Source organism: Tachyglossus aculeatus, chromosome 23, assembly GCF_015852505.1.
Source record: "Tachyglossus aculeatus isolate mTacAcu1 chromosome 23, mTacAcu1.pri, whole genome shotgun sequence".
Lineage (NCBI taxonomy): Eukaryota > Metazoa > Chordata > Mammalia > Monotremata > Tachyglossidae > Tachyglossus > Tachyglossus aculeatus.
The window spans coordinates 31,035,077-31,062,787 of NC_052088.1; the positions used below are offsets into that span (position 1 = coordinate 31,035,077).

At 44.4% G+C, this 27,711-nt stretch overlaps 1 protein-coding gene across 1 annotated transcript in view; it reads right to left on the reverse strand.

Annotated features, from left to right (window-relative positions):
* ST8SIA4 (ST8 alpha-N-acetyl-neuraminide alpha-2,8-sialyltransferase 4) overlaps positions 1-27,711 on the reverse strand; it is a 170,699-nt gene that overhangs the window by 65,140 nt on the left and 77,848 nt on the right. Inside the window, exon 4 of the mRNA XM_038765804.1 lies at positions 3,434-3,727. Coding sequence (XP_038621732.1) covers positions 3,434-3,727 — 294 coding nt within the window. The remainder of the gene's footprint in view (positions 1-3,433; positions 3,728-27,711) is intronic.

The window sequence follows — 27,711 nt, forward strand, 5'->3', positions numbered from 1 at the left end:
TACTGTTCTCCCTCCTACTTAGACTGTAAGCCCCATTCTGGATAGGGACTATGTCCTACTTAATTCACTTGTATCTACCCCAGCGCTTAGAACAGTTTTTGACACATATTAAGCACTTAACAAATAACATGAATGATAAATAAATGAATGGTATTTATTGAGCATTTACTTTGTGTACAGATCACTGCATTAAATGTTCAGGAGAGCACAAGATAATAGAGTTGGAGATAACAATCTCCCTTCCCAAACCTCAAGCCCCTAAAATCCCTTCCCCACACTCACAGTGAAAATCAGGCACCTCTGTCCTTGCCTAATATTGGCTGAAGTGCAAACTCTCTTTGCAGGCTCACAAAGACCATTTGGATGAGTTAGTTGCACTGGTGCTTGGATTTTTATGTTGCCCGTCAAGTTTGAGGGAAGAAATTGGAGTCTGAATCTTAGGGGAGCTTTGTTTCAATAATAATTACTATTATTATCATATTTGTTAAGCTCTTATTATGTACCAAGCACTGTAATAAGGGCGGGAATCGATACAACTTAATCAGAGTGTACACAGTCCCTGTCCCACAGGGGCCTCACAGTCTAGGAGGGAGGGGGAAAAGGCATTTGATCGCTATTTTACAGATGAGGAAACAGAGACATAGAAAAGTTAAATGACTGGTCCAAGGTCACACTGTGGGTAAGTGGCAGAGCTGCTACCACATTAATGCTTCAGCCTCCTTGCTGGCCTCCCAGCCTCCTGTCTCCCCTCACTCCAGTCCATACTTCACTCTGCTGCCCAGATCATTTTTCTACATAAATGCTCAGGACATGATTCCCCACTCCTCACAAAACTCCAGTGGTTGCTCATCCACCTCCGCATCAAACAAAAAGTCCTCAACATTGGCTTTAAACCACTCGATCACCTTGCCCTCTCCGATCTAACCTTGTTTCTCTCCAACTACAACCCAGATTGCCCCCTTTGCTCCTCTAATGCTAAACTTCTCACTGTTCCTCGATCTTGTCTATCTCACCGGCTGCCCCTCACCCACGTCTTGCTTCTGGCCTGAAATGCCCTCCCTCCTCAAATCCGACAGACAATGATTCTCCCCCCCTTCAAAACCTTACTGAGGGTGCATCTCCTCCAAGAGGCTTTCCCAGACTAAACCCCCCTTTCCTCTTTTCCCACTCCCTTCTGCAACTCCCAGACTTGCTCCCTTAGTTCAACCTCTATCCCGTCCCCACAGCACTTTTGTCTATATCTGTAATTTGTTTATTTATATTAATGTCTGTTTCCCCTCCTCTAGACTGAAGCTCATTTTTGTCCAGGGAATGTGTCTGTTTACTGTTGTACTCTCCCAAGTGCTTAGTACAGTGCTCTGCATACAGTAAGTGCTCAATAAATACAATTTTATGAATGCACGAATGGGATTAGAACCCAGGTTCCCTGACTCCCGGGAATGTTCTATTTCCACTAGGCCATGCTGTTTCTTGCATTGGTCTTGTCATTTTTCACTCAGACAGGATTCAACATATCGGTATCAGAGCCAAACATTTTACCCAAGGGTCTTCTTGTGAGGTAGTTCCTCAAGGAAAAAGCTCTCAGTTGTTCTCAGCAGAGCCAACTCTATGTAGGCAAGCACAGGGCAGTCTGGGTTCCCTAAGCTTTTCTCTGAAGCTTAATAAAAGCGAAGAATCACTGTGAGAAAAACTTTGCCCACACCCACTTCAATTTCTACATGCAGGAGTAGGTCCGAGTGGTGATTGCCATCAATTGCGGTTTCACTTTCATGTTGCAAAATCATTTGTTTTTCCTTAAAGAGATGTTTGTCCCCTCCTTCTTTCAGCAGAACCTGAAGATCCTATCAAATATTTCAGAAATCAGCACATTAAAGAATCCAGCCCTCAAGCAAGGTGGTTATTGGGATCAGATGGTCCAAAGGAAAGCCGTGACAAAGTCATTCTTTCCTCTAAGGAAAGGTATCAGAAGTTGGACAGAGAGGGAGAAAGCAAACAAAATGAAACCCACCCACGAATCATCTTATAGCTCCGAGGGCAGGATCCGGCCTGAACTGACTCAGAGTAAAGCAGGCATTTCAACTGTTGTAATATTATCTCAAGTGGCACCAGTTTAGAAATAATCAGACCTACTGGCTCTCCTAGAAATTCCTTCCCACAGTACCACAGTCATTATTATCCCTCTCGGCTCCATTTCTCCTGGAGTTCTAATGAAGAGCCATGGATCTTGATTGTCCTCTTGTGCTCATCCAAGGACAAAGAAGTCATCAACAGGCTGATTCTTAACTCATTCATTCAATCGTATTTATTGAGTGCTTACTGTGTGCAGAGCACTGTGCTATAAGCGTTTGGAAAGTAGCCTGGCCTAGTGGCTAGGGCACAGGCCTGGGAGATCCCGGCTCTTCCGTGTGACTTTGGGCAAGTCTCTTCACTTCTCTGTGCCTCAATTACCTCATCGGCAAAATGGGGATTAAGACTGTGAGTCCCACGTGGGACAACCTGATCACCTTGTATCTTCCCCAGTGCTTAGAACAGTGCTTTGAACAAAGTAAGCACTTAAATGCCATCATTATTATTATTACTATTATTATTATTGTCTGCTTAGTGACCTTGGGCAAGCCACTTCACTTCTCTGTGCCTCAGTTACCTCATTTGTAAAATGGGGATTAATACTGTGAGCCCCAAGAGAGACGTGGACTGTGCCCAACCTGATTATTTTGTACCTACCCCAGAGCTTATAGTAAGTGCTAAACAAAAACCATCAAGAAATTGAGAAGTTATCATCTGAGGATCTTTAACCACTCTCAAACAAAAGGAGGAAAATTTGCTTAGTTCCCCTTCTATACCGTAAGCCCATTGTAGGCACAGAATGTGTCTGTTAAAACTGTACTCTCCCAAGAACTCAATACAGTGATCTGCACACAGTAAATTCTTAATAAATACTATTGATTGATTCGGAGCACATTAAGATGTAACAGCCCAGCCAGTATACATTCCCTCTGCTTCCAGGTGGTATTGAATTGCTTCTTCAATACTCCTAGCATTTGGGACTTTTTAGTAGCAGCTGGAAGCTATTTGTTCTTTTCTAACAAGACTCTTGATTGTAGTTGGAACTCATCTTCTTTCTTGGATGGGCAGATAGAAATACAGCCATCCAAATTTCACCCCAAAGGGATGGGAAAGATTTCTATATTCCCATTTCCACTTTCTCTAGTGCTTTGAACTTACCCTAGTGTTTTGGAAAGAAAGAGGACTGAAAAGAAAAATACATTTACAACAAAACAGACTTAAATTCATGAAACGTGCACTTCATCTTAAAGAGAATCAAAGGATAGAGTCCTTTCAAAGTTTACTAAAGGGTTTTCCTGTCTGAGGAAAATTTTTAGTTATGAGTTCCATTGTGCCAAGGACAGAGCAGGCTTTTCCAGACACTTACCCTCTGACAGCATGAATAAGTCTCAGTGATGGATAGGCAGTTCGCACTTTCAATTTATTCTTAAGGATTAAGGCATTAACCCACTCCACATGCTTCTCTCCGCCTTTGACCATGAAAGCAGGGATCCAAAGGACACTGTCATTCAGCATGGATAGTCTATGCACAAATTTTTCTCTGTCACTTTCATTCCGAAAGCCTCCAAATGCTCTTTGTACAACTGATGGATTCATGGTAATAAAATCAGATTTAGTTCCCACATCGGCAGCAAACTCCACCACAGGAGCTAGATTGCACCTGAAGAGGAAGACATGAATGGATAAATGAAAAATAAATATGAACCACTCACTCCTACAAAGAAAGGCTGGGGATGAACAAGCATGTCTGTTTCAAACCAAGTGAGAAAAACCCACCAAGAATAACTGTAGGGATATTTCGTCATAGATGACACACAATTCTTCACAGAGATTGGAAACTCTCTTTTCCTAGAAATCTTTCCAGCTCGGCAAATACCATACAGGGCATTCAGAAATAAGTCATTCTTAAAATCGGAATTTGTATCTAAAAAAACGATCATTTATAAAACCACTAATTACATTTATTCAACTTACTACCTCAGGTTTCTCTTTTTACCTATATTGACAGAATCATGAAAATAGAACATATTCTTCCATGTAACTAGGATAAGGGGTACATAAGGAGCATTAACCATTTGTTATTTAGCAGGCAAACTCCACAGCATTGAAATATAGTCTGCAGTGAAAAGTGTACAATTAGAGTTCTGAATAAATCACACCGTTCCTTCCCATTGAAGTTGTGCTAAACCAACTGGGCAGACACAATTTGCATATAACCACAGATGAAGGGAAAAATGACTTGTTCCAAAAACATCTTCTAGAACCTAGAAAAAAATGAGAAACTAGTTTAAGGTTAAAATCCCTTCCCTGATTTATAGGGATAGATATCTGCTGCAAGACAAAAAAAAAAGCAATATACATTATCAATCGATATCAAATGATTCTGGAATATTGTTCATTTATACTTACCTGAAAAGTTACATGACTCATAGGTTAGAAATTTATTCAGCCAATGTATGAAAACAATGGAATTTATACCCACACTCTTATGCATACCACAAAAATTTATTTTAGGTTGTGAAGAGAAGTAAGCATTCATTAACTCATCTAGTGTTTCATTTTTGCAGTTTTCAATGAATTATAAAAGCTTCTCACATTTCCACTCGATAATCTCTTTCTAATGCATTTCATCATATTAATTAAATTCTCAAAATGTTCAAATTTTAATTAAAGATGTGAATTGTGCAATGGACTGTTAAAATATATTGACTTGTGTAACTCTTCTGTTTCAAGTTAATTAATACTGGCTTACTACTTTTCCAGATCTTTCATTGCATGCATTATTCCACAGAAATCTAAAGTCCAAAAAATGGGAAGAGACTCTGACTCCTCAATCATGGACTTCTAAGGAAATTTTTTTTAAAAAACCCAGTTTCATCACAAATCTTCAAAAATAAAATAACTAAAATCAAATCATCCTCCGAAATCTGATTGTCTGGAAAAACAAAAGCAAAAATTGGATTTTCCACCATGTCCTCCACATCTTTCCATGACAACTGGCTTATTAATTGGGCTGATTTTGATATCTGGAATCTTCAGGGATTTCTGTGTTTTGGACAATCGGACTTGGTTGTTTTGATGTTGATCATTTGTTGTCAGATTGAATTAGATCTCATTACTTCCCCAAAACATCTCCATTGTTTCCATGAAGATTTCCATGTTCTGATTGATTACTTCCCCCCAGCAAACAAATATGGTAGAATTTTTCTAGCTCTAGCTCAGAGAAACAATCTTCTTGCTAAAGATCAACTGCAGGGACATAAATTTCACAGTTAACCACCTTGGAAATTGAAGGTTTTTAAAAGAGAACCTCAAGGATCCCAAACGTTCCAGGAACAATAGAGGCTCTAAATAACTTGACTCTATTAAAACACGAGACAGAAGGAAAGAGAAAGCCTAACAATTGTATTGAATAGACAGCTACTGATACACAGTAGCTTCTCTACATAGATGTGTCTCCTTTCAGTTAGGAAAACAGTGATGTGTATAGAAAAATATAGTATCACTTCCTTGCAAGGCGAAGGAGTCTTTAGACAACTCGGTCCACCGTGCAGTTCCTCAGTGATATGATCTCGGAACTTTTCTCCTTCAGTGATAGTGTCTTTCTTTCCTTTCTTCCATCAATGAGGCTGAGCCAACCTTGTTACAAAAGCCTAAGAACGCCTACACTTTGACTTTTTACATTCAGCAGCATGAACTCATTTTCCTGTCTGTTCCCTAATATTTTTTTTTTTTGCCTTGGAGTTCATATGAGGAAGCTTCCTTGTTATGTTTTCTCTTTCTCTTTTACTCCACCAAAACTGCCCTAAAAAGTCACCAATGATTTCCTTGCCAAATCCAACAGCCTCTACTCCAACTTAATCCTCCTCAACCTCTCAGCTGCCTGCAACACTGTTGACCACCCTCTTCTGGAAACGTTATCCAACCTAGGCTTCACTGACACTGTCGTCTCTTGGTTCCCCTCCTATATCTCTGGCTTTTTCATAGGCTCCTCCTCTGCCTCCAACCCTTGAACTGTGGGAGCCCCCTCATGACTCAGTTCTGGGACCCTTCTATTCTCCATCTACACCCACTCCCTAGGAGAACTCATTTGCTCTCAGGGCTTCAACTACCATTTTTATGCAGATGATTCCAAATCGGTATCTCCAGCCTAGATCTCTCTCCTTCTCTGCAGTCTCATATTTCCTCCTGCCTTCATGACATCACTGTTTGTACGTCCTGTCGAAACCTCAAACTCAACATGTCCAAAACGGAACCCCTTATCTTTCCACAGAAGACCCTCCTCCCGCTGACTTTCCTGTAAGCATCCTCCCTGTTACGCGAGACCATAACCATGGTGTTATCCTGGACTCCTCTCTCTCATTCATTCCACAGATTTAATCTATCACCATCATCATCATCATCATCAATCGTATTTATTGAGCGCTTACTGTGTGCAGAGCACTGTACTAAGCGCTTGGGAAGTACAAGCTGGCAACACATAGAGACAGTCCCTACCCAACAGTGGGCTCACAGTCTAAAAGTGGGCTCACAGTCTGAAAGACCAAAAGACCAAACCAATCTTTACAAAATTGCTACAATCCACTCTTTCCTCTCCATCCAAACTGCTATTCCCCTCCCCTCCCCATCATCCCCACTCCCTACGTGGTGCAGTGGAAACAGCTCGGGCTTTGGAGTCAGAGGTCATGGGTTCAAATCCCGGCTTCACCAATTGTCAGCTGTGTGACTTTGGGCAAGTCACTTCACTTCTCTGGGCCTCAGTTACCACATCTGTAAAATGGGGATTAAGACTGTGAGCCTCCCCATGGGACAACCTGATCACCTTGTAACCTCCCCAGTGCTTAGTACAGTGCTTTGCACATTGTAAGCGCTTAATAAATGTCATCGTTATTATTACTCCCTCCCCGCCCCACAGTACTTGTGTATATATAAGTACGTATTTACAATTCTATTTATTTTATTAATGTTGTGTATATATATCTATAATTCTATTTACTTGAATTGATGCTATTGATGCCTGTTAACTTGTTTTGATGTCTGTCTCCCCCCTTCTAGACTGTGAGCCTGTTGTGGGCAGGGATTGTCTCTATTTGTTGCTGAATTGTACTTTCCAAGCACTTAGTACAGTGTTCTGCACACAGTAAGCGCTCAATGAATGAATGAATGAATGAATCCAAGCACCTATTTTATCCCGCTTTGATTACTGCATCAGCCTCCTTACTGACCTCCCTTACCTCCTGTCTCTCCTCACTCCAGTCCACACTTCGCTCTCCTGCCTGGCTCATTTTTCCACAAAAACGTTCAGTCTATTTTTCCCCACTCCTCAAGAACCTCCAATGGTTGTCCATCCACCTCTGCATCAAACAGAAACTCCTCACCATTGGCTTTAAAGCACTCAATCACTGCCCTTCCTACCTTACCTCACTGCCTTCTTACTATAACCCACCCCATTTACTTCACTCATCTAAAGCCCACCTACTCACTATACGTCAGTCTCATCTACCTCACCACAGACCCCTCGCTTACATCCTGCCTGCAGCCTGGAATTCCCTCCCTCCTCCTATCCAACAGACAATCACCCTCCCCACCTTCAAAGCCTCATTAAAAGCACATCTCCTCTTAGAGGTCTTCCTGCACTAAACCCTCATATCCACTTTTCCCACTCCCTTCTGCATCACTCTTGCACTTGGATTTGCTCCTTTTATTCAATCAATCAATCAATCAATCGTATTTATTGAGCGCTTACTGTGTGCAGAGCACTGCACTAAACGCTTGGGAAGTACAAGTTGGACTTGTACTCACTTCACTTCACTCACTCACTTCACTCAGTCCCACAGCACTTATGTCCATCGCCATAATTTACTTATATTAATGCCTGTCTCTCTCTCTAGACGGTAAGCGCGTTGTGGGCAGGGAACGAATCTGTTATATTGTACTTCCCCAAGCACTTAGTACAGTGCTCTGCACAGGGTACGTGCTCAATAAATATGATTGATTTCACATCATCACTGGAAGCAGATATTGACAACTAAAGTATCAGAGTTGCCTTTCAGAGGTTTGACTTTCGCTGCCATAGTCGCCTCTGAAGATCAATCAATCAATCAATCGTATTTCTTGAGCACTTACTGTGTGCAGAGCACTGTACTAAGCGCTTGGGAAGTACAAGTTGGCAACATATAGAGATGGTCCCTACCCAACAGTGGGCTCACAGTCTAGATATGTCTACATCTCTTTTCCAGTCTTATGAGATGAGGTTAGGAGATCCAACTTTGCCTGTACATGCCCTGCACTCTGTCCCTGCTCTAGGGGCTCCAAGGTTTTCCACCACCCCCCAACTCATTCTCCCTCTCCCTTCCCCACCATGAAGTTAGGGTGGGAGGAGGGGAGGGTCAGGATTAGGATACACACAAAAATTCAAAGACAGAAAGCTAATGGCTGCAGAACTTCCCCATAAACTGTGTGAATTATTTTCAAACTATCTGATCTCTAACTTCTGCTTTACCACGGAAACAATGGCTAACAAAACCTGATTTTCCTTAATGGTGTTTTCAAGGATCGATGGTATTTATTGAGTTCTTACCCAGTGCAGAGCACTGTACTAAGCAATTGGGAGAGTTCAATATAGCAGAGTTGGAAGACACATTCCCCGCCCACATGCAGCTCTTGCACTGAAGCATTGACTGTATTGATTAATGTATTATTAATGAATTCACTGTATCAATTAATGCACAGGCATTTTCTATGTTTTGTTGTGTTTGTGTAACTGTTCCTGGGGAAATAGGCACCCCTGTTTGTCTTTCTATATATGTCCCTTCTTCCATATGTACTTCTATGTGTGTGAGTGTGTGTATTCTTGTAAATATTTCTGTGTGGCTCTTTTGTTTCATGTGTGAGCAATTCTGTGTATGGGAATGCTTCTCTGTGTTGTGTGTGTGTGTGTGTGTATGGGTGTTAAAGTTTGTGTGGGTACACACACTAGAATCCAGCTCTCCCCTAGTCCTGGTTTTTCTCTGCTGGGCAGCGGCCAGGCGGCTAAGAGCATTAAAGTTTTACCGAAAATGAAGAGGAAGAGGAATTTATTGATGTTGGGCTAAGAATTGAGAAATTTCCTTCCCTCGTTGTTCAGGAGAGGCCTGTTTTGGGGGCAGCCAGGCGTTCAGACCCATCTGTCTGTTTTTATCTGTTTGTGTGTAGAAGTTCCCTTCAAAACCACTCACTTTCACCGGCCCACAAACTAAGAGTCCCACGCACCATACGGCCCTCGTCATCTTCAAGCCGTCTCAAATGTTACTGCCTCTCCCATTCTGCCTACTGTGATGAGAAAACAGTGGGTTCAGTTCTCATTACAGAAGCAGCGAGGCTTAATGTCAAGAGCACGGGCTTCGGAGTCAGAGGTGATGGGTTCTAATACTTCTCCGCCACATATCAGCTGCGTGACTTGGGGTGAGTCACTTAACTTCTCTGTGCCTCAGTTACCTCATCTGTAAAATGGGGATTAATACTGTGAGCCCCACGTGGGACAACCTGATTACCTTGTATCTACCCCAGCACTTAGAACAGTGCTTGGCATATAGTAAGCGCTAAACAAATACCGTCATTATTATTATTATTATTATTATTATTATTCTTGTTAGTGGTCTGCCCATCTCTATGATGACTGCCACTATTGCTATTCCTCAAGGGTCAAGCCTCAGTGGAAACGCAAATTCACCCGGGTTTGGAAGTCTGCAATGATGATAATGATGACGGCATTTGTTAAGCTCTTACTATGTGCAAAGCACTGTTCTAAGCGCTGGGGAGGACACAAGGTAATCAGGTTGTCCCACGTGTGGTTCACAGTCTCAATTCCCATTTTACAGATGAGGTAACCGAGGCACAGAGAAGTTAAGTGACTTGCCCAAAGTCACACAGCTGACAAGCGGTGGAGCCGGGATTAGAACCAATGAAACCCAAGAGTCTGTCTGTTAGCCAGTGTTGGGGGAAATGCAGGTTTTATGCTCAGACAATGTTTTCCCCTTCTTTAGCATCAGAATGAGACCCCATTCATGGTTAGTAGCACTCTCACACTTCTTCTCTCTTTCTCCATCCCTTCATCGATACTTGGGGACTCCAATATCCATGTGGATGTTCCCGCTGACCCTTCCGCTGCCCACTTCCTTTCACTTAACCAACCTGCTCCATTTCCCTTCAACATCCTGGACACACACTGGACCTCATCATCTTTATTCACCGTACACACCCACCAACTCTGAAATCCTATCCAATCAATCAATCATATTTATTGAGCGCTTACTGTGTGCAGAGCACTGTACTAAGCGCTTGGGAAGTACAGCTTGGCAACATATAGAGACAGTCCCTACCCAACAGTGGGCTCACAGTTTAGAAATCCAATCACAACCTCCTCACCTTCCTTCTCTCCCATTCACTCCCGCCTCGTAAACCTGTCCGTTTCCCCACGCGGACCTCTGTTCTTTTGATCTGCACCGATTTACTAAAGTCATCGTGCCCCATTTGGTCTCTATACACAAAGTGTCTTTTCATGATGAACCAACTGATGCCCTCAACCAGTCTCACCCCACTAAGACGCAGCCCTGGCTCGCCCCCACAGTACACTTCCTCAGTTCCTGTGTACCAGCTGACCTCGTCCATCACAAATTCATCCTCAACTTCTTTACTTCTGCCTTTTCCTCCCCCGGGCAACATTATTTCTCCATCGCTATTACTCCCTTACCCAATGCTCATGCTAGCTGTTTCAAATGTTTAACTCGTTCCTTAAACCCCCTATCCCCTCCTGCCTCTAATGATCCACGCATTTTCTTTATTGAGAAAATTGAAACCATTACGTATAATCTCCCTATAATTTCTCCTGCTCCTCTCCAGTTGCTCCCTCCTCCTGCCCCCTTTTTTGACTTGCCTATCTTTCCAAGCAGTATGTCAAGAAGGGATCTTCGGGCTCCTCTCAAAATCTGCCCCGCCCACATGCTCCTCTGACCTCCTCCCATGGCACCTTACCAAAACACTTGCCCCTTCCAATCTTCCCTCCCTGACCACAGTCTTCAACTGTTTAATGGCTTCCTCCCCACTGCTCTCAAACATGCTCATGTATTCCCTATCCTAACAAAACCCTTCCTTGACCCCATAGCTCCCTCCATGCATCACCCTTCCTCCCTCCTACAATTCCTTGCCACGCTCCTTGAGTGAGTCGCTACAACCACTGCCTCCACTTTCTTTCATCCAATTCTCCCCTTGACCCCTTCTAATCTGATTTCCGCCTCCTTCACTCCATGGAACCTGTGCCCTCAAAGGTCACCAAGACCTCTCTCGCCAAATCCAATGGTCTCTATTCCATCCTCGTCCTCCTCAACATCTCAGCTGCCTTCGACACTGTGAGCCACCCCTTTCTCTTGGAAACATTATCCAACCTTGACTTGACTGACACTGTCATTCCCTGGCTCTCCTCCTACCTTTCTTTGTTGTTCATCTTGTCTCTTTTGTGGGCTCCTTCTCTGCCTCCCACGTCTAACTTTGGGAGTCCCTCAAGGCTCAGTTCTGGGTCTCTTTCTAGTCTTCATCTATGCCCACTGCCTTGGAGAACTCATTCACTACCACTACCATCTCTACATAATAATAATAATAATAATAATAATAATAGCATTTATTAAGCGCTTTCTATGTGCAAAGTTCTGTTCTAAGCGCTGGGGAGGTTACAAGGTGATCAGGTAGTCCCATGGGGGGCTCACAGTCTTAATCCCCATTTTACAGATGAGGTAACTGAGGTGCAGAGAAGTTAAGTGACTTGCCCAAAGTCACACAGCTGACAAGTGGCGGAGCCGGGATTTGAACCCATGACCTCTGACTCCAAAGCCTGGGCTCTTTCCACTGAGCCACGCTGCTTCGATGATTCCCAAATTTATCCCATCTCTAGCCTTGACCTCTCTCCTTCTCTGCAGTCTGGTATTACCTCCTGGCTCTGGACATCTCTCACTGGCTGTCCCACTGCCATCGCAAACTCTAGCTGTCCAAAACAGAACTCATCTTCCCACTCAAACCCTGTCTGCCCCCTGAATTTCTATCTGTAGAAAGTAGCACCATCCTCCCCGTCTCCCAAGCTCAGAACTTTGGCATTACCCTCAACTCATCTCTCACTCAACCCACATATTCAATCATTAAATTGGTCAGTTTAACCTTCACAACATAACTAAGATCCAGCCTTTCCTCTCCCCCTAAACTGCTGCTACGCTGATCCAAGCACTTTTCCTATCATGCCTTGACTACTGTATCTGCCTCCTTGCTGATCTCCCTGACACCTGTTTCTCTCCTCTACAATCAATACTTCACTATCTTGCCAGGATCATGTTTTCTTACTCCACCTCAACAAGAAACAGAAACTCTTTACTACTGACTTTAACACTCACTTAGCCCACCCCTCCTATCTTAGAAGCCAGCCCAAACATTTCGCTCCTCTAATGCTAACCTCAGACACATCCTGCCTCTGGCCTGAAGCTCCCTCCCTTTATAACTGACAGGCCATCACACTCCCCACCTTCAAAGTCCTACTAAAAGCACATCTCCTCCAAGGGCTCATCTCCAATTAAGCCCTTATTTCCCCTACTCTCTCTCCCTCTCCTTTGTTGCCCTTGCACTTGGATTTTTACCCTATTCACCCTACCCTCAGCCAGGCAGAACTTGGGTATGCATGCATAATTTATTTTAATGTCTGTCTCTGAGGGCAGGGAATGTGTCTGACACTCTGTTTTCTTTTGCTTGTTTTTTTTTGTTTTGTTTTTCTACTGGTATTTGTTAAGCACTTACTATGTGCCAAGCACACACTGAGGTAAGTACAAGCTAATCAGGTTGGACACAGTCCATGTCCCACAAGGGGCTCATAGTCTTAATCTCCATTTTACAGATGAGGGAACTGAAGCCCAGAGAAATGAAGTGACTTGCCAAGGTCACAAACTAGACAATGGGTGGAGAAGAGATTAGAACCCAGGTCCTCTGACTACCCAAGCACTTAGTACAGTGCTCTGTACACAGTACGCACTCAATAAATACGAATGAATGAATGAATGAATACCCAGCCCATTCTGTTTCCACTAGGCCATGCTGCTTCACGCCGTCATATTGTACTCTCCCAAGTGCTTAATACAGTGCTCTGCACATGGTAAGCACTCAATAAATATGATTGATTGATTAATGTTGAACCCGAAAAGCAGAAATAGGAAGTCCCATTGAGGGAGGGATCAAATCCAGGCTACCTCAGAGGATCAACAAACCCCAGGCATCTCCCAGTTCCCAGCTCTAGCTATTCCTTCAACCTCCTGTGAATCCAGTGGAAATAGGTAAAGGAGAAATATTTTCCAAGGATTCTCCCTAACACACACTGAGAGAGAGAAGAGGGAGAGAGGAAAGGGGAGAAAGAAGTAGAGAAAAAGAGAAAAAGAAAGAGAGGAAAGGAGAGAAAGAGCAACGATGGGGAGAAAAGAGAAAGAGAGAGGGGGAAGGAGACAAAAGAGGAGAGAATGAAAAGGGTTGGCCTAGTGAAAAGCAGCATGGTCTAGTGGATAGAGTATGGGCATGAGAGCTCTGCCACTTGTCTGCTGTGTGACCTTGGGCACATCACTTCATTTCCCTGTGCCTCAGTTACCTCATCTGTAAAATGGGAATTAAGACTGTGAGCCCCATGTATCTATTCCCATGCATCTATCTCAGCACTTAGAACAGCTCCTGGAACATAGTGTTTAACATAGAACATTAAAAAGGGAGACAGTTGAGGGTGGGGGGCAGTGGGGCAAGAGAAATAGGATAAAGAAGGAGTGAGAGAGGAGGGGGAGAAAGAGAAAGTGAGTGAGAGGAGGAGAGGGGAGAGAGAAATAACCATGAGAAGAGAGAATAAGAGTAAAAAGGAAGAGAAAAAGAGGGATCTGTGGCCTCTAAGCGGCATGTATAACTCAATAGGTGCATCTGTAATATCAGCCTGTCACATTTAAGAGTTGCCAACACCCCAAAGCACCATGAGCTGAAAATAAAGTGCATTAACAGGAGCCTAAAAGAATCAACATCAGTTCCCCTTTGCAGCTGCTTCCACTGGAAAACAACGAATTGTTTCCAAGGGAGAATATGAAGGCCCAGAGTTTGTGTCCAATGACTTTATGGTCCAGCTTAACTCTGAAGAAAGACTCTTGAGAGGACATTTCCCATCTAGCTGCCTTGCAGTGTAAACAGTGAAAACACTCCCCTTTCCCGCTGCCTCAGGCTACTGAGTCAGAAAAGCACAAGCAAAATTTAGAGGCAAAAATGGGAAAATGGAAGAGACACTTTACACTTGGATGACAGCAGCGTGGCTCAATGGAAAGAGCACGGGCTTGGGAATCAGAGGTCATGGGTTCAAATCCCGTCTCTGCCAATTGTCAACTGTGTGACTTTGGGCAAGTCACTTAACTTCTCGGCCTCAGTTCCCTCATCTGTAAAATGGGGATGAAGACTGTGATTCCCACGTGGGGCAATCTGATCACCTTGAATCCTCCCCAGCACTTTGAACAGTGCTTTGCACATAGTAAGCGCTTAACAAAAACCATCATTATTATGGCAGGATCCAGCTGAAAGTAAAGGAACTTCCAAAAGCAGACATTGGGAAATAGGCCTGTATGCAAAATGAAAAGGGAGGGAAAAAAAAAGAGACCCACCACAAATCTAGAAATAAGGATTACACTGTTGCTATGTTTACACTGGAGTATTTTATAAAGATGACTTTCGACATCAAAGTGTAACGGTGAGGTGCTAATTTGTGCCTTCTTTGTAGACAGAGTAGCAGAAAAATAGTCAAGAGCTTGGGGTTGGGGGAGAAAGGAGAAAGAGAGAGAGAGAGAGAGAGAGAGAGAGAGAGAGAGAGAGAGAGAGAGAGAGAGAGAGAGAGAGAGAGAGAGACTTTGTTTATCATTTGTAATGGATTATTTTTACCCTTAAAAGCAGCAAGGCCCATTGGAAAGAGCACAGGGCTAGAAATCGGGTGACTTAGCTTCTAACGCTGGCTCTGCCCTGTGTGACCTTGGGTGCCTCAGTTTCATTCACTCATTCATTCAGTTGTATTTATTGAGTGCTTACTGTATGCAAAACACTGTACTAAGCACTCGGGAAAGTACAATATAACAATAAACTGACACATTCCCTGGCCACTACGATCGTATAGTCTGGTTTCCTCACCTGTAAAATGGGGATTCAATACCTCTCCTCCTTCTGCTTTAAACTCTGAGCCCCAAATGGGACAGGGACTGTGTACATTGTCTTATATCTACTCCAGCACTTAAAACAGTTGCTGACACTTAGTAAGGTCTGAATAAATACCCTCATCATCATCATCATTACTATACATACCATCCTCATTGGACAGTTTTTCTAAGGTAGCAGAAATGACAACATTCAACTCTAAGAAAGTCTCAGGTTGTATTTGGGATTTCTCTGTTGGGGCTGGGTATGTAACCTTGGCCTTTTTCCTGGTAATGAATATTTCTAAAACGTTGCCTTCTGCACATATATGATTTGGAAGAATCAGAAGTCACGTCTAACATCAAATTTCAGGCCCCTGGTGATGCACCTTCAAGCATGATTGTGTTGAATAGATTATATTGTACACAATAGGTGAACAGACCTATTAGAGAAGCAGCGTGGCTAGAGAAGCAGCGTGGCTCAGTGGAAAGAGCCCGGGCTTTGAAGTCGGATGTCATGGGTTCTAATCCCAGCTCTGCCACTTGCCAGCTGTGTGACTTTGGGCAAGTCACTTCACTTCTCTGGGCCTCAGTCCCCTCATCTGTAAAATGGGGATTAAGACTGTGAGCCCCCCATGGGACAACCTCATCGTCTTCTAACCTCCCCAGCGCTTAGAACAGTGCTTTGCACATAGTAAGTGCTTAATAAATGCCATAATAATAATAATTATAATTATTAACAGCACCTTCCTCTACTGATGAAACCCAAATGAGACAAAAGACTTTCAAATCAGACACCCTCCCAGAATTGTATGAGAAGTCTCGGAAACTTTCACAGGCCACCCATTTGCCAGCTTGGTCAAGTCACGTTCATTTCTCTGTTAAAAGCTGCCAAAGTTCAGGTCTCTGCTGGTGTAATCATTTCCCTAGACCTGCTTGAGAGATGCTTTGTTGCTGTTCATTCAATCAGTCGCATTTAGTGAGCATTTAGTGTGTGCAGAGCACTGTTCTAAGCGCTTGGGAGAGTAGACAAACACATTCTCTGCCCTGAACAAACTTGCTTTTCCCTGCTCTTCTCCCAGTTGATGGCCCCTAAAGTGCTCGTTTAGCAATGTCCTAACCAGAACTGGCCTGAGAGAAGGACCTGGTTTCTAATCCCAGCTCCACCACTTGTCCACCACTTGACCTCGGGCAAGTCATTTCACTTCTCAGTGTCTCAGGTGTCTCATCTGTAAAATGGGGATTCTGACTGTGAGCCCCACCTGGGACAGGGACTGTGTCCAACTCAATTTGCTGGTATCCATCCCAGTGTTTAGTACAGGGTCTGACGCATGGTAAGTGCTTAACAAATACCATCATCATCATCATTATTATTATTATCCTAAGCTGTCCTCGTTGAAATGACTAGATGCTAGACTGTAAGCTCACTGTGGGCGGGGAATGTGTCTACCAACTCCATTGTATTATCCCCTCCCAAACGCTCTAATACAGTGCTCTGCACATGGTAAGCGCTCAGTAAAAAGGATTGATTCACTAACTGATTGAAATGTCCCTTGGTTAGACAACATCTATTATCTCTGGTGGCCACGGAGGCAGTGAAAGGAAACAGACACATTGATTTACCTGTAGCCCATTGCATACAAATTAAAAGCAGTCTTCAGGTCTCATCGTTTGCCAATTCATCTTTCAATTGTGGGTAAGAAGTGTAGCCTAATGGATACAGCACAGGCTGGGTGGGGTCAAAGGACATAGGGTCTAAGCCCGTCTCAGCCATTTGTCCACTATGTAACCTTGGGCAAGTCACTTCACTTGCCAGTGCCTCAGTTTCCACATGTATAAAATGAGGATTCAATCCTCCTCCCTCTGACTGTGAGCCCCACGAGGGATAGGGACTATGTCCAACCTGATTATCTTGTATCTACTCCAGTCCTTAGAACTTAGTGATAATAATAATAATACTTGTTAAGCACTTATTAGTGCCAAGCACTGTTCTGAGCACTGAGGTAGATAAAAGCTCATTAAGTTGGACACAATCCCTGTGGGGCTCACAAGTCTCAATCCCCATTTTCCAGATGAGGGCTCTGAGGCCCAGAAAAGTGAAGTGACATGCCCAAGTTCACACAGCAGACAAGTGGTGGAAGCGAGATTAGAACCCATGACCTTCTGTCTCCTAGGCCCATGCTCTGTCCACTACACCATGAGTTTACAGTCACCTCTAAACTATAAGCTTGTTGAGGGCAGGGAATGTGTCTGCTTATTTTTCTCCTCTTTCTCAAGCGATTAGTACAGTGCTCTGCACACAGTAAGGGCTCAATAAATATGACTGAATGAATGAATGACACACTTAGCACGTTCACCATTATATTATTATTATTATAATTGGCTTGTGTCTGCCAGGTCTTAAAATAGAACCAAAACGTTCTAGGCAGTGATTGGGAGAAAAGGCAGTTGCTCACCCCTTTTCATTCATTCATTCATTCAATCGTATTTATTGAGCGCTTACTGTGTGCAGAGCACTGTACTAAGCGCTTGGGAAGTACAAGTTGGCAACATACAGCGACAGTCCCTACCCAACAGTGGGCTCACAGTCTAGAAGGGGGAGACAGACAACAAAACAAAACATATTAACAAAATAAAATAAATAGAATAAATATGTACAAATAAAATAAATAGAGTAATAAATATGTACGAACATATATACTTACATACAGGTGCTGTGGGGAGGGGAAGGAGGTAAGACGGGGGGATGGGGAGGGGAAGGAAGGGGAGAGGAAGGAGGGGGCTCAGTCTGGGAAGGCCTCCTGGAGGAGGTGAGCTCTCAGTAGGGCTTTGAAGGGAGGAAGAAAGCTAGCTTGGCGGATGTGCGGAGGGAGGGCATTCCAGGCCAGGGGGAGGACGTGGGCCGGGGATCGACGGCGGGATAGGCAAGAATGAGGCACAGTGATGCGATTAGCGGCAGAGGAGCGGAGGGTGCGGGCTGGGCTGGAGAAGGAGAGAAGGAAGGTGAGGTAGGAGGGGGCGAGGGGATGGACAGCCTTGAAGCCGAGAGTGAGGAATTTTTGCCTGATGCGTAGGTTGACTGGTAGCCACTGGAGATTTTTCAGGAGGGGAGTAACATGCCCAGAGCGTTTCTGCACAAAGACGATCAGGGCAGCAGCCTTAAGTATGGATTGAAGTGGGGAAAGACAGGAGGATGGGAGATCAGAGAGGAGGCTGATGCAGTAATCCAGTCGGGATATGATGAGAGATTGAACGAGCAGCGTAGCGGTTTGGATGGAGAGGAAAGGGTGGATCTTGGTGATGTTGTGGAGGTGAGACCGGCAGGTTTTGGTGACGGATTGGATGTGAGGGGTGAACGAGAGAGCGGAGTCAAGGATGAAACCAAGGTTGCGGGCTTGTGAGACGGGAAGAATGGTAGTGCCGTCAACAGTGATGGGAAAGTCAGGGAGAGGGCAGGGTTTGGGAGGGAAGATAAGGAGTTCAGTCTTGGACATGTTGAGTGTTAGATGGTGGGCAGACACCCAGATGGAGATGTCCTGAAGGCAGGAGGAGATGTGAGCCTAGAGGGAGGGAGAGAGAGCAGGGGCAGAGATATAGATTTGGGTGCCATCAACGTAGAGATGATAGTTGAAGCCGTGGGAGCGAATGAAGTCACCAAAGGAGTGAGTGTAGATAGAGAACAGAAGGGGACCAAGAGCTGACCCTTGAGGAACCCCTACAGTGCCCTCATGGGAGGGGGAGGAGGAGCCCACAAAAGAGACTGAGAATGAATGGCTGGAGAGATAAGAGGAGAACCAGGAGAGGACAGAGTCTGTGAAGCCAAGGTTGGATAGCGTGTTGAGGAGAAGGGGGTGGTCCACAGTGTCGAAGGCAGCTGAGAGGTCGAGGAGGATTAGGACAGAGTAGGAGCCGTTGGATTTGGCAAGCAGGAGGTCATTGGTGACCTCTGAGAGGGTGGTTTCCGTGGAATGTAGGGGATGGAAGCCAGATCGGAGGGGGTCGAGGAGAGAGTTGGCGTTGAGGAATTCGAGGCAGCGCGTGTAGACGACTTGTTCAAGGAGTTTGGAAAGGAATGGTAGGTGAGGTGTCCTTGCCCTTGCCCTTCCTTTAATACAGTATTTCCTGCCTGCAGCTCTGTAAACACCAAAAATCTTTCCTCAATTCCACTCTGCCTGAGAAGTCTGAAGGAAGGGATGTGTTTTCTGCCAACACAGCGGATATAATCCTGAAATCTGAAGTCCCAAGAGGCTAAATAGATGAAATAGAATAGGATAGAATAGAATAGAATAGACGAATAGAGTTAAATGGCCAAACTGAAATTGACCGTTTTGGTCATCGTAGTCTGAGGGTGCAGGGCTAAAGAAGGTTGAAACTAATAACTGGAATGAATTTGGATACTGCCAACATTTTCTGGGCCCTCTGTCCTTCCCTAGAGAACATGAAAATCCAGCATTTGATACCCTCCCATTTTCTGGAAGAAAACAAATGAAAATCTAATACGACCTGTTGGGGAAGTTATTGACTGCGCAGTGTACTGGGTTGGCTAGAAACTCTGTTGCTTATAAAGAAAAAGGACTCTACTGTCCCTGTTGTGGACAGGGAATATCTGTTATAATGTTGTGTTGTAATAATAATGATGGTATTAGTTAAGCACTTACTATCTGCAAAGCATTGTTCTAAGGGCTGGACTCTCCCAAGCGCTTAGTACAGTGTTCTGCACAGAGTAAGCGTTCCACAGATACCATGGATTGATTGAAAAGGTCTCTGTCAAGTGGTGTAATTCTTCTGAGATGGCTATTTGAGAGAGCACAGTTTAGGAGCAGGGAAGTGGTCTGTCGTTAACCTCATTAGCAGGAGATATTAGATTGTAAACTGCTCGATGGCAGGAATTCTTTCTTCCACTGTAATAGAAGGCCTCCATGCACCTAGAGGAGGGCTTGGTATCCAGTAGAGGCTCAGTCAATCAATCAGTGGTGTTTACTGAGCGCTTACTATGTACACAGCACTGTTCTAAGCACTTGGGAGAGTACAATAAAACAGACTTAGTAGAACCGTTCCCTGCCCATAAGGAGTTTACAGTTTGGAGGGGAAGGTAGATATTAAAAATAATAATTTATAATAAATAATTTAAAGATGTGTACATACGTGCTACGGGGTTTTGGGTGGGGAAAATATCAAATGTCCAAAGGCCCAGTGCACAGACAATGCAGAAGGCAGAGAGAGCCAGGGAAAAGAGGGTTTAATCAGGGAAGGCCTCATGAAGATGTGGCCTTAATTTTGGGTTGAAGGTGGATAGAGTGGTATTATCTTTGACTCCTCTCTACCATTCAACCCACATATTCAATCCATCGCCAAATCCTGTCGGTCCCACCTTCACAACATTGCTACAATCCGCCCTTTCATCTCCATCCAAATTGCTACCACGTTAATACAATCACTTATCCTTTCCTGCCTGGATTATCAATCGCAACAGCCTTCTTGCTCCCAGCTTTCTGTCTCTCCCCACTCCAGTCCACACTTCGATCTGCTTTCTGGATCATTTTTCTACAAAAACTTTCAGGACACGCCACCCCGCTCCTCAAAACACTCTAGTGGTTGCCCATCCACCTTTGTACCAAATAAGAACTCCTCACTATTGGCTTTAAAAACAGTCCATCACCTTGCCCCCTCCTACCTCACCTCACTTCTCTCCTTATACATCCCAAACCGCACACTCTGCTCTTCTGGTGCTAACCTTCTCACTGGGCCTCCATCTTGCCTAGCTTGCCGCTGATCCCTAGCCCGTGTCCTGATTCTGGCCTGGAACAGCCTCTGTCCTCAAATCCAACAGACAATTACTCACCCCTTCTTCAAAGCTTTATTGAAGGCCCATCTCCTCCAAGAGGCCTTCCCAGACTAAGCCTCACTTTTCCTCTTCTCCCACTTCCTTCTGCATCACCCTGTCTTGCTCCCTTTGCTCTTCCCCCCTTCCAGTCCCACACCATTTCTGTACTCATCTGTAATTTCATTTATTTGTATTGATGTCTGTCTTCCCTGCTCCAAGCTATAAGCTCTTTGTGGGCAGGGAATGTGTCTGTTTACTGTTGTACTCTCCCAAATGCTTAGAAAATGTCTGTACACAGTATAGCGCTCCATAAATATGATTGAATGAATGAATAAATATGGAGGGGGAGGGAGTTCCTGGCTAGGGGTTAGTTGTGGGAAAGGGGTCAGCGGTGAGGTAGATGAGATAAATGACGATGATTCATTCAATCGTATTTATTGAGCGCTTACAGTGTGCAGAGCACTGTACTAAGCGCTTGATGATATTACTATACTTCCGTCAAAGGGCCACTCAGCACCTTTCACCATTTTGTACTGGCACAACATTGAAGGAATACTTCAGTAAGGAATCCTGTAATAATAGTAATAATAATAATAATAATTGGAGTACTTGTTAAATGTAATATGTGCTAAATACTGTTCTAAGCTCTGGGGTGGATACAAGTTAATCACGTTGGACACAGTCCCTGTCCCACATGGGGCTCACACTCTTAATCCCCATTTGACAGATGAGGTAACTGAGGCCCAGAGAAGTGAAGTGATTTCCCCAAGATCACACAGCAGACATGCGGTAGAGGCAGAATTAGAACCCAGGTCCTTCTGACTCCCAGACCCAATTAAATAGTTCTAGAGAAGCAGCGTGGCTCAGTGGAAAGAGCACGGGCTTTGGAGACAGAGGTCATGGGTTCAAATCCCAGCTCTGCCAATTGTCAGCTGTGTGACTCTGGGCAAGTCACTTCACTTCTCTGTGCCTCAGTTCCCTCATCTGTAAAATGGGGATTAAGACTGTGAGCCCCACGTGGGACAGGGACTGTGTCCAACTTGATTAACTTGTATCCAAGGTGATCACCTTGTATCGCCCCAGCGCTTAAAACAGTGCTTTGCACATAGTACGCGCTTAACAAATACCATCATTATTATTACTATTCTCTATCCTGATCCCAATGCTTAGTACCATGCTTGGCACATAGACAGCAATTATTAACTATCATTATTATCATCATCGTCCTCCTCATCATCAAATGGCACAATGAGATGATGAGAAATGAGAGCCTGGAGTGTTGTTATCTCCACAGCACTGATGCAATGCTTATCATAACACAGCTTCACTGAACTGGTCACTTGAAAAGAGTGGGCAGGAGTCAAATTTCCAAAGAGCCATTTCATGGTGAAGTGAAAGGTGCCCAGATAAGCAGGAGGAAAGAAGAAAAGTTTCAAATGCATAGTGAAGTCCAGTCTCAAACAACGTGATTTAACTGGAAGGAAGAGAGACCAGCATGTGCACAAAGAGCAGCCCCATGTTCAGCACTCAGGAAAGGGTCTCTTTCCTTCATTCATTCATTCAATTGTATTTATTGAGCACTTACTGTGTGCACAGCACTGTACTGAGCGCTTGGGAAGTACAATTTGTCAACATATAGAGACGGTCCCTACCCAACAGTGGGCTCACAGTCTAGAAGGGGGAGCAGCATTGCCACGAAGTTCAGCAGAGCAAGAGGAAGCTGCCAGAACCACAACTCGTCCTATAAGCAGCAAATGCATCAAGGAAAAGGGCCAAGTCCATGAATGTATTAAGGGAAGCACAACATGGAAGGATTGTGAGTTGTGCCTTGTTGTTTTCAGCTATGCCAATCCACATGACACCGATCCCCGTCTAAGTCCTCCTTTCCTTTTCTCCCACGACTTGCTCCCTTTATTCATTCATTCAATTGTATTTATTGAGCGCTCACTGTGATCCTCCCTCCCAGCCCCACAGCACTTATGTCCCTCTCTATAATTTATTTATTTATATTAATGTCTGTCTCCCTTTCTAGGTTGTAAGCTTGTTGTGAGCAGGAAATGTGTCTGTTTATTATTAAGCTTCCAAGCACTCATTCATTCAATTCAGTCATATTTATTGAGTGCTGTGTGCAAAGCACTGTACTAAGTACTTGGGAGAGTACAGTACAACAACAGACATGTCTCCTGCCCACAACGAGCTCACAGTCTAACTCAGTACAGTGCTCTGAACACAGCAAGAGCTCAACTCCTCACTATTGGCTTCAAAGCTCTCCATCACCTTGCCCCCTCCTACCTCACCTCCCTTCTCTCCTTCCCCATCCCAGCCCGCACACTCCGCTCCTCTGCCGTCGCTAACCTCCTCACTGGGCCTCGTCCTTGCCTTTCTTGCCGTCGACCCTTGACCCACGTCCTACCTCTGGCCTGGAATGCCCTCCCTCCTCACATCCACCAAACTAACACATTTCCCCCCTCCAAACCCATACTGAAAGCTCACTTTCTGCAGGGGGCCTTCCCAGATTGAGCCCCTCTTCTCCTCTGCTCCTCCACCCCTCCCCATCACCCGCTCTCTCCCCCTCCCCGCCCCACAGCACTTCTGTATTTTTGTACATATTTATTATTCTATTTTATTAATGATGTGTATATATCTATAATTCTATTTATTTACATTGAAGCTATTAATGCCTGTCTGCTTGTTTTTTTGTTTTGTTTTGTTTTGTTGCCTGTCTCTCCCTTCTAGACTGGGAGCCCGTTGTTGGGTAGGGATTGTCTCTGTTGCCGAACTGTACTTTCCAAGCACTTAGTGCAGTGCTCTGCACACAGTAAGCGCTCGGTAAATATGATTGAATGAATGAGTGAATTGACTGACTGACACTGATAGACTTTCGCCATTAGGACTCAATAAATACGACTGATTGATTGATCAGGTATGTTGTGTTCAAAAATGGACAGTTCCCTCCCTGTCTCTTTCTCACTTTTCATTTCTCCCACTATGTGCAAAAAGGTATATTCATCCTCAAAAATATCACTTGGGTATTGAAAAGGATGATGCCACATGAATGAAGAAGTTATGGCTTATATTTCCATTGCACAAAAGTTGTTTTTTGGTGGTGGCACAACTGTATCTTCATTCACTAGTGGGCTCTTGTTCATTGGACTAATGGGTTAATGAAATTATGGACCAAGTGGCCATTTTAGTTGCCAGGGAAACGCTTTGACATTTCCCAAGTTTTAGTAATTCAATGAATGTCGCAAACTGAACGTTACAGCAATATCACTCAGACGTTCAAGTTCCTTGTTTACGGAAAAGGAAGGGAAAGCAATTGATGAAGTTAAATACTTCTCACGCCAATGGACAGCTTGCATTTCTTTGTCGAAAAGTGCAGCGTGATAGCCAAAGCCGCTTTCCGGCTGAGGTTACAAGATTTGCTTCTGGGTAAAGTTTTCCGAGGCAGAGCGATGTTGGAAACAAGTTCCCACAGATGAAGGAACTGAGGCACAGAGAAGTTACGTGACTTGCCCAAAGTCATGCTTTACAGACTCTATGGCTTCACTGTAAGATATTCCACGGAAACAACCTTCCTTTCAAGAAGAAAAACAAAGATGCAAAACTGTGTACGGCACACAAACCTCAAGGCCTAGGAAGGAATTTTGGAGCTGAGGTGATCACCCTTTGGGATCATTTTCATTTCCCCCCAGAATCCAGTTCTCCAGCAGAATCACTTCCAAGTCAAATTTTCCAACTTGCCCATTCTTCTCCCACACCTTGGGGGTGTTACAGTTGTGAGTCTATAGCTGTCATGTTTCCGGGGGGATCTTAAACGGCGGCAAAGCTTCCAGATGGCAGATTCCCCAGGTTTCAGAAGTAGATAAATCACAACAGAAATGAATGTGTCCAAATCAACAGCCCCGAAGCCTCTTATCAAAGAGCCCAGGTTTAACAGAAATAAGGTTGTGGGCAAGAACAGCTCTGAGTGAAAATGGTCTAGATGACTCACTGCAGTGAAGCTGTGCTTTTTTTATTATTATTTGTTAAGTGCTTACTATGGTCAGTCACTATACTAAGTGCTGGGGTAGACACACACCACCTGTCCCACATGGGGCTCACAGTCTTAATCCCTATTTTACAGATGAGGTAACTGAGGCACAGAGAAGTTAAGTGACTTGCCCAAGGTCTCGCAGCAGACAAATGGTGGAGTCAGAATTACAACACAGGTCCTTCGGGCTCCCAGGCCCACACTCTAACCGTTAGACCACACTGCTTCTGCAGAGGACAGATGTTGCCTGCAGTCAAATGCTCCGTCGTTCTGTTTTGGGATGTGTGGGTGGCAGATAAACATTTTAATAATAATAATGGCATTTATTAAGTGCTTACTATGTGCAAAGCACTGTTCTAAGCACTGGGGAGGTTACAAGGTGATCAGGTTGCCCCACGGGGGGCTCACAGTCTTAATCCCCATTTTACAGATGAGGTAACTGAGGCCCAGAGAAGTTAAGTGACTTGTCCAAAGTCACACAGCTGACAAGCAGCGTGGCTCACTGGAAAGAGCACGGGCTTTGGAGTCAGAGGTCATGGGTTCAAATCCCAGCTCTGCCAATTGTCAGCTGCCAATTGCCCCGTGGGACAACCTGATCACCTTGTAAACTCCCCAGCGCTTAGAACAGTGCTTTGCACATAGTAAATGCCATCATCATTATTATTATTATTTGGTGACTTGCATTTCCTCAACCACCATTGTGGGCAGGGAATGTGTCTATCAACCCTGTGCAATTATACTCTTCCAAGCGCTTAGTAAAGTGCACTGCAGGCAGTAAGCGCTCAATCAATACAATAGATTGATTGAAAAAAGAGTGTCCTAATGTCAAGGAAAAAGGCAGCATGTTTATCACTGGGCACCTGTAACTTTGAGAAGAGAGAAGTACCTCTGAATTTTACTTGCAGTTTTGACAAGGAAGTTAAATGTTCTCCTCATGGCAGGATTTTGTTCCTCTTTTGAGCAGAAGTCACATTAAATATTGAGATGAGCTTAAAAGTCAATTTGACATTAAAGAATTTTTGCCAAAGGCTTAACTAAGTAGTCTTCCATCAGATCATTAAAGAACAGATCACAGATACCCACTAATATAGAGCTGGTCAAACAAAGTATTCCATACACTGATAATTTGGTGAGCCTTAGGGCAGGAGATAATGTGTGGAGGATTTGAAAGAGTAATACAAATGAAGGGCAAGACACGGGCATGCGAACGTCCAAGGACTGAGCAGGATTGTTATTAATGGCTTTTACTCCGAGGTCAAGGAAGGATAACACAATCCACGCGCTTAATGCCCAGGTGAGGAAGATTATGCTCGTGTTTCATAGGATAAAGACGGGACATCTCCCATGCTTCATCGATAAGTCCATTCCAAAGACCTGGGAGGGATGGTAGTAGTAATAATGATGATGGTATATTGGTTAAGCGCTTACTATGTGCCAGGCACTGTACAAAGCACTGAAGCACTGTACTAAGCGCTGGTAGCAGATGTGGCTACCAGCCACAGTAGCCACAGTGGCTACTAGAGAAGCAGCGTGGCTCAGTGGAAAGAGCACGGGCTTTGGAGTCAGAGGTCATGGGTTCAAATTCCGGGTCTGCCAATTGTCAGCTGTGTGACTTTGGGCAAGTCACTTCACTTCTCTGTGCCTCAGTTACCTCATCTGTAAAATGGGGATTAAGACTGTGAGCCCCCCATGACACAACCTGATCACCTTGTAACCTCCCCAGCACTTAGAACAGTGCTTTCCGTAGTAAGCGCTTAATAAATGCCATCATAATTATTATTATTATGTGGGAAAGGGGGCTGGGACTGGGGGAAACTGGATGCAGGAGTGGAGGGGTTTAGGTAGCCACCCGGCCCCTAGCTTCCTATCTTTCCTCTCCAGGCCACCTGGGTTCCTGTTTGTAGGCTCCATGTAGAGCCTAGGCTGGGAGTTAGAAGGACTTGGGTTCTAATTCCAGCTCTGCCACTTGTCTGCTGTGTGCATTGGATGTCCCTTCACATCTCCGTGTCTCAGTTCCCTCATCTGTAAAATGGGGATTGAGACTGTGAGCATGTGGGATAGGGACTGTGTCCAACCTGGTTAGCCTGTACCTACTCTAGTGCTTAGAAAAGTGCTTGACACATAATAATGATAATAATAATGGCATTTATTAAGCACTTACTATGTGCAAAGCACTGTTCTAAGCGCTGGGGAGGTTACAAGGTGATCAGGTTGTCCCACGGGGGGGGATCACAGTATTAATCCCCATTTTACAGTTGAGGTAACTGAGGCCCAGAGAAGTTAAGTGACTTGCCCAAAGTCACAGAGCTGACAATTGGCAGACCTGGGATTTGAACCCATGACCTCTGGCTTCAAAGCCTGGGCTCTTTCCACTGAGCCATGCTGCTTCTAAGCACATATTAAGTGCTTAACAAATGCTGTTATTATTATTATTCTCATTCTGCTGTAGTTCGGCCAACATGGCAGGAATGGGGTATGCCATCGTTTCCACTAAACAATGATTCCAACTGTGGTTTTAGAAAGAGTTTAGCCCCTCTATGCCTTCAACAGCCTCTCTGGGAGCCATCTACATTGGACCCATC